General features: G+C 36.5%; 1 protein-coding gene across 1 annotated transcript in view; it reads right to left on the reverse strand.

The window, feature by feature from the left end:
• Positions 1–18,070, reverse strand: part of LOC119792377 (putative helicase mov-10-B.1) — a 77,722-nt gene that overhangs the window by 45,961 nt on the left and 13,691 nt on the right. Inside the window, exons 3-5 of the mRNA XM_038298989.1 lie at positions 13,430–13,481; positions 12,586–12,699; positions 12,458–12,511 (exon numbers count right to left, since the gene is read on the reverse strand). Of these exons, the coding sequence (XP_038154917.1) occupies positions 12,458–12,511; positions 12,586–12,699; positions 13,430–13,481 (220 nt within the window). The remainder of the gene's footprint in view (positions 1–12,457; positions 12,512–12,585; positions 12,700–13,429; positions 13,482–18,070) is intronic.

An 18,070-nucleotide genomic window follows, 5' to 3' on the forward strand; every position in this document is an offset into this window, starting at 1 on the left:
CTTTCAGTATGAGATGTTGGAGTTGTATTACCTTTAGGTTTAATATCATACTTTTTTAAGCATTTCGAGGTAAACTGTAGGCAAAATATGATAGAATAATGACATTAACACTATGGCATATTATTTTTTTTATGAAATATACTTACTATACAGTATACTTATAATAAATGCTCCTCCAACCCTGAAAAAAACACTTGCCTTCAAAGTTAAGCAACCTCTTTCCCTTTTTTCCTTTCAACCCTTCTGAAGGCTACACAATGTTTAGGACCTAAAGCAAAACTGAACTTCACCACTTGAAAAATGGGCTAAAATAAGAGCGGTTGCTGCTTTGCATAGACTACACTTCAAAGTAGTACCTATTGAAGTACCTATGCAAGTACCTCATTTAGGTGCAGCACCTCATTAAGCATAACTGCTAAATGAGATACTGCAGCTCAACTTTCACTCTGGCTTACATCATCTCTCAATAAGAAGAGAAAGTGGGTGTTTGTTTTCATTTTCAGGAAAGCACAGGAGGGCGAATTTTTACATAGTTATTTACATAGTTATTCTTTTTATTTTTTGTACTGTTTTTGATGAACATCCCTGCTCGGATTAGAATTAGGTGATCAAACAGCTGATCAAATATATTGTTGTATAAATGGGCTGCATCAAATTTTTTGATTATTGCTGTTGGAAGGAATCTGCACTGTGTCCCAACATCAAGAGGTACTAACCTTCTTTTTTTCAAACAATTCAATGCGGAGAAATTAATATTCTACCTAAAAGTAGGCATCTGTCCAGCAAAAGATAAGACTTCTGTGACTTAAGTTTTTGGGGATTAGTCCAGCCAATGTAGGTAACTTGAATACATTATTAAATTGCTGAGGGGAACTTTTATGTATTACGTTAAAATTTTTTAAATATCACACCAGGCCTTTTTTGTTCTGGTCTCTCTTTTTTTGCCACAAACCACCCTAAGTCAGAGTTCCTCTCACTTAAGGCTGTCATGGATTTTGGTTCTGTTTAAGTTTTCTTTTTGAGGTTTCATTGGTTTTATTTCCATTTTGTGTTATTTGGGTTGTTTTTTTGTTGTATATGAGTTCTTATGCATTTCTTGTGTATATTCTGTTGCCCTTTTATGTCAATCTCTTTCTCCTAGCTCCTCTCTAGATGCTTCTGTCCACACCCGCTTACAATCTGCTGATGGACTTTGTTGAGTCTCCCATTTATACTTCTTCTCTTCAGTTACTGTGTACTGGTTCTTCAATTTTTTTTTTACTCCTCATATGTGTTTTCCCTGATGTCTCCTGGATTTAGGTTTTTGTTTGTATTTTTATTTTGTATGTGGACTTTTGCTTCAGTTCCCACCATTTGCATAATTAAATCTGCAAGAGGCCACCTCAGCTTCCACATCTGCATTTGGTCCTCTAAAAACCTCTACACAACCTCACAGTGGCAGCTCTGGTTAAAACACTGGACGTTTTCAAAGAACCACAACTTACCACATTAACAGAAGATATCAAACTTCTATATTAACAAAGGAAAAGAAATGATTTTTATTCTTCACCTTGAGTTTCCTTTGAGATTAAGTATATTTGTCCTTGGGTGCTCAGGTACACAAGAAAGTAAGCATTGTACCCTGCTGTTTCTCCAAATTGCTAAAATTGAAAAGAAAACATTTTTGAGCACATAATTTAGAATTGGCTGCAGCATTAGTGATGCATAAAGTCTATGCTTTTAGATCTGAAGCAACGCAAGGGCAAGCAAGTACAGAAAGTCAAAGCAGTGACACTGTGTTAGAAGAGAATGAATACAGTCTGGTGCTGAACCCCCTGCATAAGCAGGATAAATCAGCATATATTTAAAAATTGAAGCATGTGGGTATTTGAGGAGGTTTGCAGTCTGCCTGTGATTTAATAATGTTTTTACATAACATTTGTAGCCAGCAGTCTTAAATGTTAACAAAAACCTAATTGTTTGGGAGTAATTTTAGATAATGTATGCTAAAAATGTGTCTAAATTTAAAGAAAATACTTTACAGAGTATATAATTAAAGTCCTAGATGCTTTAGGGTTATAGGAACAGGAGGGGAAGTGAGCAAGAATTTAAGATCAACATTTAAATCCTAAGTAACATATTTGATTATCTTATAGATGACAAACAGATTTGGGTAACCCACCTTATAAGCTGTTCTACATTTAATTCATCAATGTAGAAGTATTAACAGTTACTAAAGTTCAGCAATAAAACTCAACATTTGTTTCATCTTTATGAACCGCATACTAAGGTGAATATTTAAGTCTGTTACAAACTCCATAAATGGTTTATCAACAAACTTAAAGCTCAACAATCCCTAAACATACTGTTTAATGAATCTACATTTTTAGGGCTAGAGTGTCCTTTGTTAAAACGAGTCTGCAGTTTATACAAGTTTACAGCTCACCTCAACTTCCCCCTTTAAGTCAGTCTGGTTTATATTGAAAACTAAATAATAAATATAATCTTACTTCACTGTGAAAGTAACTTACTATTGTTGATAATCAATATACAAAACAGAGGCATAGCGTAAGCACCACAAATACTTTAAAAATATAACAGGACTAATCAAAACTTAATCCATTTCCATGAATAATCTATCTTTTAAATACTCAAACATATCAGATAATAAGAATTGCAGGGAATTTACATCCACTAGCAATATTTTTATTTTAATGACAGTTGTAAACTGTGTACCTTTCATTTGGCATGAGGTTAGATTGGGAAATCACCTGGTTGAATTGTCAGTTGGTCCCTATACAGTAGTAGCCATTTAAAATGTACCCACTTTCCTTGATGGGCCCTTGGCTGATCCCCTTAGATTCTTTTTTTAAAATATCAATCTCTGCCATAAAATATTCTTTCTGTCATGATTTGTGGACATTAAGATCTAAAGAGAAGTGAGAAACAAGTCATATGACGTTAACAATCTAACCACTTTATTCTTTCTCTGTTTCTTACTAAAATGTTTTGTGAGAGAGTGATTGGAATACTATCTTTACTAGAAAACAAATCTGTGCTATTAAGCCTTTGAACATGGTGTATGCAATGAAATTCAAGAGGTTCAGTGATAGCCTCATTTGACCAGACGATGTTTTCCAAGTATTTCACTGACTTGTTGAAAAGTTCTGTAGCAAACTGCAAACAAATTTTATTATGCAATTTCATCATCAACAAAGTCTTGTTGTGGTGAGTGTTCCTAAAGGTCGTTTCAGTTGCATCTTCTCTTTTTTCTGTGTAAAGAAAATAACATTCTGCAAGATAAATTTTTTTTCTCAAGATGTCAGAAAGTGGTTTTTGGCTCTTGAACAAATCTTGTCCAGTTTTTGTCCCCTCTCTTACAAAAAATCTGGAAGAGAATAACCTGGTCATATCTTGTTTATTGTGAGTTAAAACCTTTTCCACTTGTGGATTGTGGCTTCAGTAGTTATTGTCAGAAAATTTAGAAGTTCAACCAATGCCCGCCAGCAACAATACAGTTGCAAAAGCCTTGAGAGAGCTCTTTGCTTTAACCTATCATCAAATTCTACTTGACGATACCCTGTTGCTAAGAAACCTTTCTAAAGAACTTCAGTTAATGCTAAACTGACTAATTTGCTCTGTTTGGTGCATTCTAGTTGCCACTAACATATTACGATATTTTTTCTTAGGTGTCTTTCTGGATTGTTTAAAGGTGCTTAAAACGTATTCAGTGTTATTTATGTGCTATTTTCTATTATGGCATGTAATGATTGCTTGTATTGTTACATATGGTGGAACTTCATGTGAGCAGGTGCCTTGACAACAAAATAAATCCCTCTGCACTTCCCTTTTAATATATTGCTAGGGGAGTTAGTGCATTTTTTCTTAAGCTTTCTGATTTAAATATGACGACTCATTAAAATATAAATTGATCAACAAAATAATTGCTACTGGTATTCTTGCATGAAAAACATAACATATCAAAAGTAGCCCCCAGCCCCCTCCTCGCCCACAACATATGCTGCCAAGACTGCCGTCCATTGTTTCTAATTAGAACAAAGAACCTCTCAAATAGAGAGGCATTTGGGTCACATAAGGACAACACCAAACAGAGACCATTATCAGAGCACTGGAGGGAAATGTCGGTCACAGTGACACAAACATTTATTGAAGGATTATGCTCTATGCCCCAGTTCACTGGTGCACATTTACAGTCATTCACATGCTGATAAACACACACACACAACACTAATCACTCAAGGGGATGGATCCTGACAAGCATATCTTTAGCCTCTTTAACTCTCTATAAATCTACTAATAGGTGGAAATGAAAATTTGATTAGAAAATAACCATCTGAAAGTTGAACAATCTCAAGGACACACACTTGAAAATTGTTGCAAATTAGCTGTAATTCCGACTTAAAAAAATAGAGTTTAATAATGCAGCCTGTCTGCCAGGACCTCTCATCATCTTTATTATGGGTTCTTCTGACAGTAACTACTTTCTTCATCTCTCTGGCCCCTTGAGGGGCCACAAGAAGCTGTGTGGTGCTTATCATGCGCAACAAACATGTCACCTCCTAGCATTTGCCTTACACACTGACAGCACAGTTTTTGAAGAAGTTCAAATTAGACTTTCTATTGTGAAAGAAGGAAAAACCTTCTTAGAGGTGGCAATGACTTCCTGGTTCCAATTTCTCAGGTGCCTTTTTTCAACATCTTAAATAACATTTCTTACTGTTATCTTACTGATTTTTTCTGGGTTGCTGCTAGTGTCTTAAGTTTTACCAAAATTCCAGAGCTTTCTTTCTATTAAACAGCTCTTAGAACCCATTCTTTTTAATCATTTTATTTAATTGTTTCATGTGGAGAGGCAAACAACTAGATCTTTAAAATACGGTTGGTATTTTATAAAACTCCTAATAAAAAAAAACAACTGTAATTTTGAGAAGTAATAAGGGATGTGGTAAGATTTTAAAAGACTAAAGGATGAGATGTTTAAATAAGGATTTAATTAAGTTGAAATCCTTCTCTGACCAACCACTTGTCTAGTTTTGAAAAATACGTAGTTGCTGCTTGCCCACATTAAGAGGTAAAAAATACACCTTCAGAATGATTTCCTGTTTTTTTTATTACTGTTTTGTTATTTTTGTGACAACCAAAAACATGGCCATTGGTTTTGCTGGTAAACTTTAAGGTCAGGTTTTACACCTGATAGTCTGATAGACTTGAATAGATTGAGGACCAAAATTGCAGTACACATTGATAAAGCACTTTGTCAAACGGAAAACAAACTTTTTGACTAACCTTTTCCCCCCGTCGCCTGCGATGGCTCTGCACCAAGAACCACTGTAGAAAGATGGTTGGTCAACAATGAAACACTACTTCCTTGTCTATGAAAATGTAAGCATCATCGAATGGCAGCAGATTCCAGCAATTTCATCTTTTGGCAAGTTTGCCAGATAAGTATGTTTCAACTATGCGGTCAACTTGAAAGAAAAACAATGAGGGCGACCACAGTGACTGTTTTATTTTTATTTCTATTAAGATATGAGTAATTTAATTAGTATTATTAAACAATTACAGTACAATTACAGCTTTTGCATTGGTCAGCAGTCCGCTTGGCATTCACATCTCTATTTGCACTGTGTAAGAGTTCACTTCACTTGAGCATATTGGTTTTGAGGTGGATCCAGGTTTGCTTTATTGATCTGCATCAGTTCGATTGCGGTTCCTACCTCTCTAAACGAACCAGACTCTCTGGCCACACAAACTATGATTGGATTAGTTTGGATTAACAGGGCTGGTGTGAATACGTCCTTAATAACAATGCTATGACCACCATGTCTCAAAAACTATTTTAGAAATGAGCAAGTTCACTACATCTCTCAAACGCTGTACTGTGACATCAAACAGGATTCAGAAAAATGTGCTGTGGGACCAAAAGAAGCCATCCACTTTGCTTGATGGATTTTCAAAGTTTGAACTGACCAATTGAACAGGCTTAAATGATTATTACAGAAGTCATTCCATACCTAATATTCACAAACCTCAAAGCTTACTCGAAGGATCCTGCTATGTAGCAGGACATGGTATGCTGCATCATACTAACAGTTTTTTGACTAGGTTTCAAAAAGACCTTGGCATGTATTTTTTAAGCAATATTAAATCCTGTCTCCAAGCTGCTGCTCTAATGTCACATAAACAATGTTTGGGTGGTTTGTTTGAACAACAGAGGAAAACGTTGCTATGTAATCATACATCAGATTACATATTCTGTCACTACACACTTCAATGTATTTTATTGGATATTGTGGCACATCAGAAGGCATAGAATAATAGTACAGTGGAATCAAATATATCTATAATTTTCAAAACTTAAATATATCCAGCTTTTAGAATTAAGATAGTTAAAATGACATTTTTTTCAGTCTAATTTAAGCTGCGACCTTCCAAATAAATCTAATAGCAGTGTCATCTAATTAGTAGGCCTAAATGCACCAAATGTTGTAATGCAACTATGAATACAGAGGTCCTGTGATAAACTCAGAACATTAGAGAGCATTAATGAAAACACAACATTAAGATAGAAACACAATGTAGGTCAGGCTACATCTGTGAACATACCAAGATTAGAATTTGTATAACATAATTACATTTACTGATACAAAAGAGAAATAAACCCTGCAACTTGATGAGACATATCCAACATCCTAAACTGCTGCGCTGGGTAGGGAGAACATTATTAAAAGAATCAACAAAGGAGCAATGCAGATCACCATGAAATCACTGCTGCTACATGGTGAAGATAAGAGCATAATAAAACTGGGATGTTGTTCTTAAAATATGCATTAGCTATGCCCTGGAAATGCATTAGAATTTCAGTCAATATCTAAACCTGAATTAGACTTTGGTAAGACTTAAAAACATATGTTTAGAAATGCTATCAATCCAGTCTGTCTCATAGCAGGATGGGCAAAACTTTTCAGTCTGTCGATGTAAAGAGCTGATGGAGACATTCTCCAAAAGGACGTGCAGTTGTATGGATAGATGGGATTCTAAAAATCGTTTATTTGGGGGAGCATAAATACAAAGGAAATGTACACAATTGAGATTGTTGCTTTACAAGGCTTTAACCTCAATTCCCTCCACATGACAAGTTTACACTGCTTTGTGTTCATCTTATATAACTGCTATAAAATGTATTAAAGTCTGAGTTTGTTACCTATAGTTAAAATAATTTATAGAAAAAGTGCACTGCATGGTTAGATCACTAGGTGCATTACTAATGCAGTTTCAAATACCCATTCCCACCCACACAATCTGTGGGTGTCGTGTCACACACGACACCCACAGAGACATTAATGTACATGAATACTTAGAGGATTTAGTTATAACTAGTTCATAATATTACAGCAACAACATTGGATGATTAGTTATAATCAATGACCCAGTACATTAGACAGAGTCCCACAATTTCAATAAGCAGATCATTAGTGTTTGGTTAAACTGCTTGATTTTTATTATCATTTGTGATGATGTGAGGGCTGCTGAAATTTTGTCCTGTGAGCAACATATTACACTGAAGGATTTGTAGCTGTATTGGTCACAGGTAATGGATATTAATTAAAATATAAATAGATACAAAAACCCATATGTAGTTTCTATACTTTATTGGGATTTAGAATAATTATCAAGTCGTATATTTTATATAAATTTCAAATGCATGGTGAAGGAAAAGTGAATTTCTCTTGTCAGGAAGAAGTTGGTGAATCAATATCTTTTTTCATATGTAATGTGATTCAGGCAGGTGTTAGAATGGGGGCCACCACTTTTCACATCTCCTGACATCTAACCAGCAAAGAAACTTGCTGAAGAAATCAGAGTAACTTCTTGGTTAACTTCTGTCCTGAATCCATCTGCTGTGCTTTCTGATAGGTGATGACCGCCCTCACCACTTCGATTAACACTTCAAGTTGTAGCCCCTTTTTTTCCCCAGCCAAAGGTTAGACATTTTTCTAGCAGAATGTTAGCCGCAGCTCCCTCAGCAGTACGTTCACAATTTTAGAATAAACCTCCATGGTTTGCTGTGTTGGACTTACCCAAAATAAGTCTCTAAATCCAATTATGAATTTCTAGTAAGGCTTGAAATATGATATTCCATACCCAATTAATCCACTCTGACCAAGCCTCAACCATTTGGAAAAGAACAAAGAGCAACACAGTGTCTCCAGATTTGCTAAGCTGATATTCCTGAATTTTACAGCTGTAATTTCTGCAGAAACAGTAGTTTAAAACACTTAATGGGGTAAATAAAATACAAGACAAAATATAGATTATTTTTTTTTACAAGCTTGTCAAAAGATTTTTTTTCATCCTGTTTGCAGTTTTAAAATACATTATGTCAGTCTGTCTTTAAAAAAAACTCAGAAATAATAAATTAAGGTTTTATGACGATAATGTGGAAAAGTTCAAGAGTGGTTGATGCTTTGGCAGGACACTGTAAATGGTCATGTCATGAAAGTGATTGGCATTTCTTTTAAAGAATTTTGTTAGATTGGCCAGGAACTTTTTCTATGAGTATAATGAATGAAAGATTTTTGTCAGTTGTCCCAAAAAGGACTCCTAATTCATGTTATTAGCATGTAAAAAAAAGTTAGCAAGTTCAAATATTTTGACCAAAAATGCATGTTAACAGTTGAAGGTGTACTTTTCTCAGATTTTGAAAATGTTCTTATGATGTCTTACTGGAATAACTATGTGCCTCTTTGTTTATGTTTTAGTTCATTATTATATATATAACTATGTGTGGATGCATGAGAGGTTTTTTTGTGTGATTAATGGATTAGAGATGGCTAGAGATTCTGCTGTCATGTTGGATTATATGGAGCGACAAGCTCCACTGCTCCATCTCATAGATCATATCAGAGCAAACCTCTCACATTCCTGCCAATTTTCTGCTTCACTTCATTTCCCTCTCAAAGCAACCTGGGAGTGCGTGTGTGTCTGTGAGTAAATATGTGTTAGTGTGCGTGTGACTGTTTGCTTGTTTGTGAACTTGCAACCCAGTATCAGCTGAGCTCAAGACCCACCCTGTCATCGCTACACTTTTGCTGAAGTTTCCAATAATGCACACGCCTGTTTTAGAATATTAGAGCAGTAAATCATGCAAATGTATGTTATTATATTTTAGCACTTGCAGAGGAAGACCTTTATAGAAAGTCTTACATATTACATGTTCGTATTACAAATAAATGAACAACTTGTCTAGATGTGGCATAAAAAATTGCCTGACATTTTGCATAAGGTTATATAAAAATTATTGTTGTCAAAGGACAAATAAGTGAAAGAAAAAACACAATTTAAAATTTTACATATTTTGTATTAGTACCATGTTTTAATCTTCATTATAATACAGATTATTCAAAACTGATAAAAAAAATAGTAAAAACTCCAACTTCCCACCTGCTAAATGAAGTTTCAAAGCAAAGCTAAAAATTGTAATTCTTTGTAGCATTATTTTGGACAAACAAAGCTGCTAGCGTGTCCATGTATAAGAAAGAGACCAAAAGTACTAAATACTGTAAAATAAAAACATCAAGCCATACTAATTTACACCTGGAGTATCTGCTGCTCAGATGGAAAAATCAAAAGATGAAGCAAACTTGCCATTTTCTAAATATGGCATGGGTCTGACATGTGGTCAGTTTCTGCCTTTGGTCTGCAACCCAGAGCTTTACTCTTATTCTTCCACATTTGTTGTTCTCCCACAGCAAAATTGTAGCAACAATCACATGTGTAAAGACAGCCAATGAAAAAGCCCCCCGACTTATGACCAATAATTTGCCTGTATGTTTTAGTCTTGAAGCAGAAATACTCTACTTCAGACATTTCTGTCTGTCTGTGTCTGTGTTTACAGTTTGATCTAGAGATTTGCAGCTTCTCCTACAGACACAAACATCTCCTCACACAAATACAGATTTGCACATTTTCAAATCTATCTGCACACGCACAAACCGAGATACAGACATATTACTCTTTACTCACAAATAATATTGCTATAGTTGTAGTCCCATAGTTCAAGACCCTTGAGATGTTAGGTGCAAATCCACAGGAACACTGACGAGGCTCACTGCTGTCCCTGTACCATTTGTGATTCCAAAAAGGCAGGCAAGGCCTAATGGCGGGGGAGTCCAAATCACATGCTATACAATGAAGCACTGAATTGTGTTTAACTAAAATAACATCACGCATTGCTTTGCCTCCCTTCAGTGTGCTGTAGAAAATCATGATTCTGATGTTTGTGCTCGTAATAAAAGTGCAGCATTAGGTACTTTATCTTGGCAAAAGAGCAGAAGTTTGCAAACATGGAAACCAGGAAGATAAGCAGATCAGAGATGGTCTCAACAGTGTTTGATAACAACCACTCACCATTCAAGTCAATGTTGACCAAGATATTTGCTCCTAAAAGCAGCTGAACGCAGCTATCCCTACAGAAATGTGTAACAAACAAAAAGGACTCAGTAAGACGAGATGAAAAAGTGTAGAACAGTTTATTGTCTGTAATCTGCTGCAGGTTGAAGATTAATCACTGGCACAGGAACCAATGGAAGTAAAGACTACAGGATTGTGACTAGAAAGAGCCTTTGGGAGGTGTTAGTTATTGAAACTTTGGCCACCAACCTTCTCTGAATACTGGAACAGGCTTGGAAGGCAAGTGATGGCTCCTGTCGGTAGGTGACGTCACCGGTGAAGCCAGAATCCCATCAGTTTGAAGGATTTTACTCACGGGGCCGGCAAGTAATAGATAGTCAAAGAACAGGCAATGGATCCGAACCAGAATGGAAGAGACAGTCAGGGTGATCAAGAGGAATAACTAGAGTCCAGGGCTCCGAGAACAGATCCATGGTTAGGGCCAGGTAATCACAAATGCAGGGCAGAGAGTCAAACAGCACAAATGAACAGATCCAGCAGGGGTTAGGGAGACTCGGGCAATCAGAGGGAAGAATCAGATCAAAAACAGGCAGGCAGACAGGGTTTCAGGAATGCTCGATTAAACTCATCAGGTCATAATGATAAAGGCTGATGAGGATGGAGCTGAGCTGCACAGGTGTGCTGAATGGGGAATCAGACCAGCACTCGTGCCAAGATCATGACAGAAAGTTCCCAATTTGGCAACTATATTGTGTGTGTGAGCGAGAGCGAGAGATAGATCATATAAAACTGAAGTTGCATTAGATGGTGTTTGTAAGTGATTTCCATAAGAGCCTCGAAGCTATAAAATGCAGCCAATAGTTTTAAACCTAAATTTATAGAGTCATTATTGGAGCTATATCGCAGACTGTTTGGCATCAGGCTGGAAGGTTTATGGTATTTTATAACAATGAGCTAAAAGAACTGCTGGCAGATATAAACTAAGACATACATCCTAAACTTTTCCATGCATATATATTTAAGAAGATCCTCTTACAGTGCTCTTGCCTTACAATTAGGGACACAAGGTCAGGGTAATTTAAACTTGGTTCTATTAGGACATTGACATCAACATACAGCAACGTAAGCAAGTCTTACATTTAAGCAACATAACTTCTTAAATTTCATCCGCCAATGCTGTAAGGCTGGAGGTCTGCATTCCAATGATAATACCCCCAATGAATAGTCCTTCTACAATAGTTATGCTATATTGGTGTAATGTGATTTTAAATGATGTGTGCAGCTCCAGCTCTGTCAATGTATTACATTCGATCCTCTGTCAGCACTGCTTGCAACATGCAGGTGTTTGTATTTCCTATTTGTCATGTCTCAGGGCAGGAAAATATTGTGTGAGACTTTAGAGTTAGATCAGCAATTCTCAGCACCTGCCTGGAGCTAAACTCCTGACAGCACATTTAGTTCAGCAGCCTCACTGATGGCCCCATCACTCTTCCATGGTAATTCTTCAAACCACGATTTGTTAATTACAAACAAATCCAGTTATGAATACATATTGAATGAATATATTATTTTTATATTGTTAGATCATGAACAATTAATATTTAAAAAAAAAAACTCTATATGAGAAATCTATATGAGAGTACCGTATATTCTGATGAAGATTCTCATTCATCCAGGTCATAGTCACTATGTAAAAGTTTAAAAACAAGACATTTGAATTGAGAAATCTTCCTGGAGGGGAAGCGAAACTTCTTCAAACCTTGGAAACCAAGTCCAGTGGATTGTTTTTAAACTTTTACGGAATACATGAGAGTATGTTGGAAAGAACCAACTTTTTATGCAGCTCAAGATAGTTTAAGGAAAAATACTGATTGCAACCGGCGGGATGCTTGGAAGGAGCTAGTGGGCCAAAATAGGTTTCAATGCATGATTTCCAACCATGACGTCTTGGTGTATTATCAACAGTATCCTTGGAAACGGTGGCCCCAGCTCTATTCAGGTCATTGACCAGCTCCTCCCGTGTAGTTCTGGGCTGATTGCTCACCTTTCTTAGGATCATAGAGACCCCACGAGGTGACATCTGGCACAAAGCCCCAGTCTGAGGGAGATTGACAGTCATGTTTAGCTTCTGCCATTTTTTAATAATTGCTCCAACACTGGACCTTTTTTCACCAAGCTGCTTGGCAAAATCCCAGTAGCCCTTTCCACCCTTGTGGAAGTCAACAGTTTTGTCTTGAGTGTCTTTGGACAGCTTTTTGCTCTTGGCCATGTTAAGCTGTGCATACCCTGTACAAATTTTTGCAATAAAATCTATTTAATTAATTTATCAAATTGAATGCGTTAACATTGCGTCCTCACTGTATGTATATATATATATATTTTTTTTTTTTCATTACATTTTGGTAATTATATATATATATACATATACAATTACATTTTTTAAATACATGCTTTGTGTGATAAAACAATACGAGGAAATACATTTTTCTTTTATATAATATTCATTGTTTCAATGCATGAAAATCTATTTCATTATTTTATCAAATTTGATGTGTTAAGTCCTATCTCTAGTGTAAATATATTGCTACCTCTGGTGGATTTAAAATTCAAGTTATTTTCCATTAAATATGTTTGTTTGTATTTTCTCATCAGAAATAAGATGATATTTAAAACAGGTATAATTGAAAAAAAATATATATTTTTATTTACATTTTAATTTGAATTTGGATGATTATTCATACCTTTTTTAATGATTAATGGAAAATCCTCATTGGTAACCATATCTTTCTTAGAATTTCTGTCAACCCTTCTGCATGTTGCCACAGGTATATTGATTTGTCTTTGGTGATTAGCTAAGATTCTTTGAATTTAGAATCCCTCATTGCCATTTACCTAATATCAGGCTTTCGATATTTGATTGTGGCCATTGCTGGTCAACTCCAAAAAATTTATTGTGCTTCCAGTCAAATTACATGTTGGCCGAAACAATATAAAATCCTTCAAATTTAAATCTCACCGCAAGAAGATCCAAGATTGCTGTCCTCTTCAGAGCCTTTCCCTGATGTCCTCTTCCAATCCAAAAGCATCCAAGTTAGGTTAATTCAGGATTCCACATGTGCCTTCAGCTGTGTTTACTTGAATAGTGTTTGTAATCGCTTGTCCTTGTGATTCACCCACCATTCAAATATTGTATCCTACCTCTAGATAATGAATAGATGTTTTATAAGAGCTTAAGCGGCTTTGCATTCAATACCTCTCAGATTGCTGGCCTGTGGGCCACCACATTAAAGTTGTATTGTGTTTTCTGCATGATGGGGCACTGCTATTACATATCTACATGTTAAAGTGTGCTGCAGGCATATGACGGCGATTTGTAGAAAATTAGAAATAATCTTATCTGTGATTTTAGGTTACGTTTTGTTATGCTTACCAGTTTGCTTTGCAATCTAAACAAAAAAAAGGACATAACAAAGATTAATCTATATTCATTATTTCTATTTTAGCGTATCTAGTCACAGGGTAACAGGGTTAAGAGAAAGCCAAGAAATCCCTCTCAATTTTAATCTTGGGCACCCTTAGGTGTTCCCAGGCATCTAATTTGGGGTTCTTAGTGAGTCATGTTTAAAATCTAATTACATAACTAAACCACCTCTGATGACTTGTTAGAATGAAAATGAGCAAAGTATCTGCTCCAAACCCTCCCGAAACCTGAGCTTTACAACTGCTACTAAAGATTGGCTAAATAATGTTTCTCAAAAAAAAAAAAAAAAAAAAAAAAAAACAGCTATCTTGTATTAGATCAAAATTGGCTCACAGTTTTTTTTTTTTTTTTTTTAACTTTTAATTATTTGGCAAATGTCTGGGGAATACTTTTTGAACATTAATATCTTTCTTTATCAATTATTCGTTGGTTCCCAATTGGTAGCATACTGCCTCTCTGCTCTCTGTGTTAAATAGTAAGGTTTGTGTTCTCCTAATATTAAATCAACACTCATTTTGCATGCCACCAGTAGAGTTAGAATAAAATGTAATTTGTACAATCATACTAATTCATGTTGTCATGTAGCATTTCTGGGAAGGAAGCTGATGCCGTTGAAACAGTAAAATACAATTCTTTATTTCTTGGAAAAGCTACTACCGGTAATCTATAATATAGGCAGCTGAGTAAGAAATAAACAATCAGAAATATCCAGTATATATTAGCAACCAATTACAGAGCTAACATCATATACTGGTAGATTACTAGCAGTGATAGGGTTATTTAAAAGAGGGACAACAGCATAGAGGTTTTTACACATGATTGGAACTGTTGTGATTCCAAAGGTGTGAAGGTCTTTTTCAAAATGCCCACACTATCAACTTTTTAGCTTGACTCTCTGGTTATAGTTAGTATTTGCTTCTTAAAGACTGTTAAATATCACTGTTAGTGTTGAGGTAGAGACAGGATACAATCTTGTTTGGCTCTAATACTTCTAGTTAAAGTAATTAAATAAAGAAATACAAAATGGCCTGGCTGAAGTTGGAAAAGTGTATGCAGCTGAGTTTCAATTATTGATTGAAGACAGAATGTTTAGCTTTTTAACATTAAAGCTACAGTGTGTAATAATTACAGGGATATAAAGTCAGAAATTTAATATATTATACATAACTATGTTATTTATCATCACCTATGAGCTCAGCCATTTAACCATAATATTTGCGTTGCCTTAGAATTCGTTATTTATAATTACATAGGAGCGGGTCTCGCAGCCATGGAGGCTGACATCTTTGTGCTACGGCAAGCGCAGAGGCAACAAACTAGCGATTGCGAGATCGCCCATTACGCTCGAAAATAACTACGGCAAGTTGAGAGAGATTAACTGAGACGGTACTGAACAGTAGATGGCAGTACTATGCCTGAGAAGCGTTTAGTCTGCCTGAAACCAAAGAAGAAGAAGAAGCAGGTATACTGCGCCTCAGTAACAAGAAAGGTGAACAAGGCGGCAGGCGTGAGTGACTTTGCAAACTGTTTGGCACTGTGTGGCCAAACATCAGACGAATGGAGGATCATGCCTACTCTGTATCACAACGAAAAGCGGCGGGCACCGAACCCCCGTCATCTAAGAAGCGGAAACACTACGAGAATAAACGCAAGAGTGACAAGAAACGACAAAAAACACGGATCAACATTGGCACGGCATTTACACGATGGAAGTCACTGATGGAGGAAAAAGGTTTTCAAAGTGACGCTCAAGTTGCCAGTTTTCTCTTGGACAGGTAATTAATCCTACACACACAATTGTCTAATATCACTGCAGTTTTTGGAGTACAGAATGCTCAGACCTGTCTAAAACAATAACATGCTGCGTGATGATGCTGTTACTCTCCAGTATACTTATTCAGCAACGTCCCTGACGTTTCACAGGTAATGATTCAGTAATTTTCTGTAAAATAATTTTCTGGATATATACCTCGGTTACTTCTCTCCGGCTCCTTTGGAGATCTTCAAGCCTTTCTTCCTCTGCTCTCACCCCGCTGGCTCCCCTCCCTCGCCTGGCCCTAGCTGCACGCCCACCCCGGCCTCTCTGTCCTTGCCCTCTTCCTCGCCTTGTAACCCCCGTGCCACAAACAAGACTTGGACTCTGTAAACGGGGAATATATATTCTTCCAGCGAACACAATCTTGCTGTTAAACTAATGACTACAATTCCTTCGTCTGTTTATATCACCATGCAAAGCAGCTCACCAAAACGTCACAACGATGTAGAAAAAATAACGGGTATATTTATTATCTAAAGTCTACATGAAATCTATACCCTATACAGACTAATGAAATACTATCTGTAAAATTATCTATGTAAACAAACCTCATCACTTGAGAAGGTAGGTGATTCCGACGTCGTGGAAGACATTTTGTCCCCTAACGCTTGCCGTACTGTTGGGGGGGAGAAGCGGTGGGGGGGAGACGTTCATTTTGCTGCAGTCTGCAGTCTGGACGTTAGATGTCGCTGAAAATTACACACTGTAGCTTTAAGGGACATGTTATTACAAAAACTGGAAACATGGAGTTCTTTGATTAAGCATCTATTGGAGAGTCATAGAGAAACTGGGGAGTGCCGCATCTGGGATAAAGGATTTGATTACCTGGTCCTGGATGGGTTTCCCACTTGAGCAGTGCACAACAGGAGGTGTCTGGATAAGAGGCACCACAGACCTCGGCTACAAAGGGACATCAGTCCAGCAGTGTGTTCAACAGCGCTGTGTTGCATTCACAGCGAGACACTGTTCTCCTCATGACGGTTGGTGTAGTTAATTACAGTGAGCCAAGAACTTCATGAGTCACATCAGGTACTCAACTCATACCAGATTTTCTTTTTTTTAATGTCCTTATCAAATTAGAATTGCACATTCCAGCTGTTACACAAAGTTTAATTATAGATTATTACAGTTAATTCTACTGCACATCAAATCATGACCATTCCTCCTGGTTTTCGGTCTATAATGCTGGGGCCACTTCCATGCAGAGCTCTAAGGAATTGGGCAATCTTATCCCCTGGGTAAATCTAGTTCTTGAGCCAGCAGGTCAGTACGATCACACAGTTTACGGTATACATGAGGTCTCTGATTCCTCTTATCTGACTTCCTGCAATGCAGAGTTCTAGCAGCCCTATTCTAAGATCCATGTGGATGTCAGGACTCCTTAACTTATCTCTGAGGAAACTTTTAAATAAACAGCGTAAAAGAAAAAATAAACCAAATGGGAGCTTTCTTTTTGTTTTTGCTCATTGAGACCTTGTTTCAAGGTCAGTGAAAGGTTCTCATCCACTATTCCATTCAAGCCACACCGAGCCAAATAGCAAGCTGTTTTCAGAACAAAACGCAGTGTTGCCAAATATACAAACTGACACTTGAACCATACCACTGAGTCTTTGCAACAAAGATACAGTGACGGTAATCTGTACCCCAAAGCATTTATGCTTATGGCAACCAAATGTACTTGATAAGTCTGAGACACCATTTTTGGTGAAGCTCTACTTGGTGTAGTTTTCACTCCTAATTCCCAGTAATGACATAATTCTCATTCTTTAATGACTAAATTGAAATGTTCTACTTTAATTTAATCTTCTCCTGCATTGCTGTTACCACATGGACATTTTGTAAATATCTTTTAATCTTTGTTGTTAATTTTTTTAGTTTCTTTTAGTAATTCAACATTTTATTTTCCACCCATTAAGCATCTGAGGACAAATTTGTGTGACAACTGCTAAATCAGGTTGAACAAGTGAGAGGAGTTACTAACATTTGTATGGTCATAAGTGTTAGGCTACAGCTAAAATTGACATATTGTTATGGGACATTAAAAGCCCATAATGCACCAACAGCACCGGTAAATAATCAAGCTCATTCTTAGATAATAAAACATACGCAGCAACTGCTGTCTTTAACTCACATTCTGGCTTTCTTTTAGTCCACATAACACAAGATGAAAACTGCTGGCTAGTTATGAGATTAAAGTCTTTTACATGTCAAAGTAGGGTTTCCGGTCCTTTTTGTGTGTTTGTTTTTGTACTTTTTAGGGTTTATCGGTTTTAAACAAAACTCAAGTCAATATCAAGTTCCCACCCTTTGTTTAGTCTGTGAACTTCTTTGATTGTTTGCAACACAGGAAACTGAACCCA

The sequence above is a fragment of the Cyprinodon tularosa genome, unplaced genomic scaffold (assembly GCF_016077235.1).
Source record: "Cyprinodon tularosa strain WSP-4 unplaced genomic scaffold, ASM1607723v1 ctg418, whole genome shotgun sequence".
Lineage (NCBI taxonomy): Eukaryota > Metazoa > Chordata > Actinopteri > Cyprinodontiformes > Cyprinodontidae > Cyprinodon > Cyprinodon tularosa.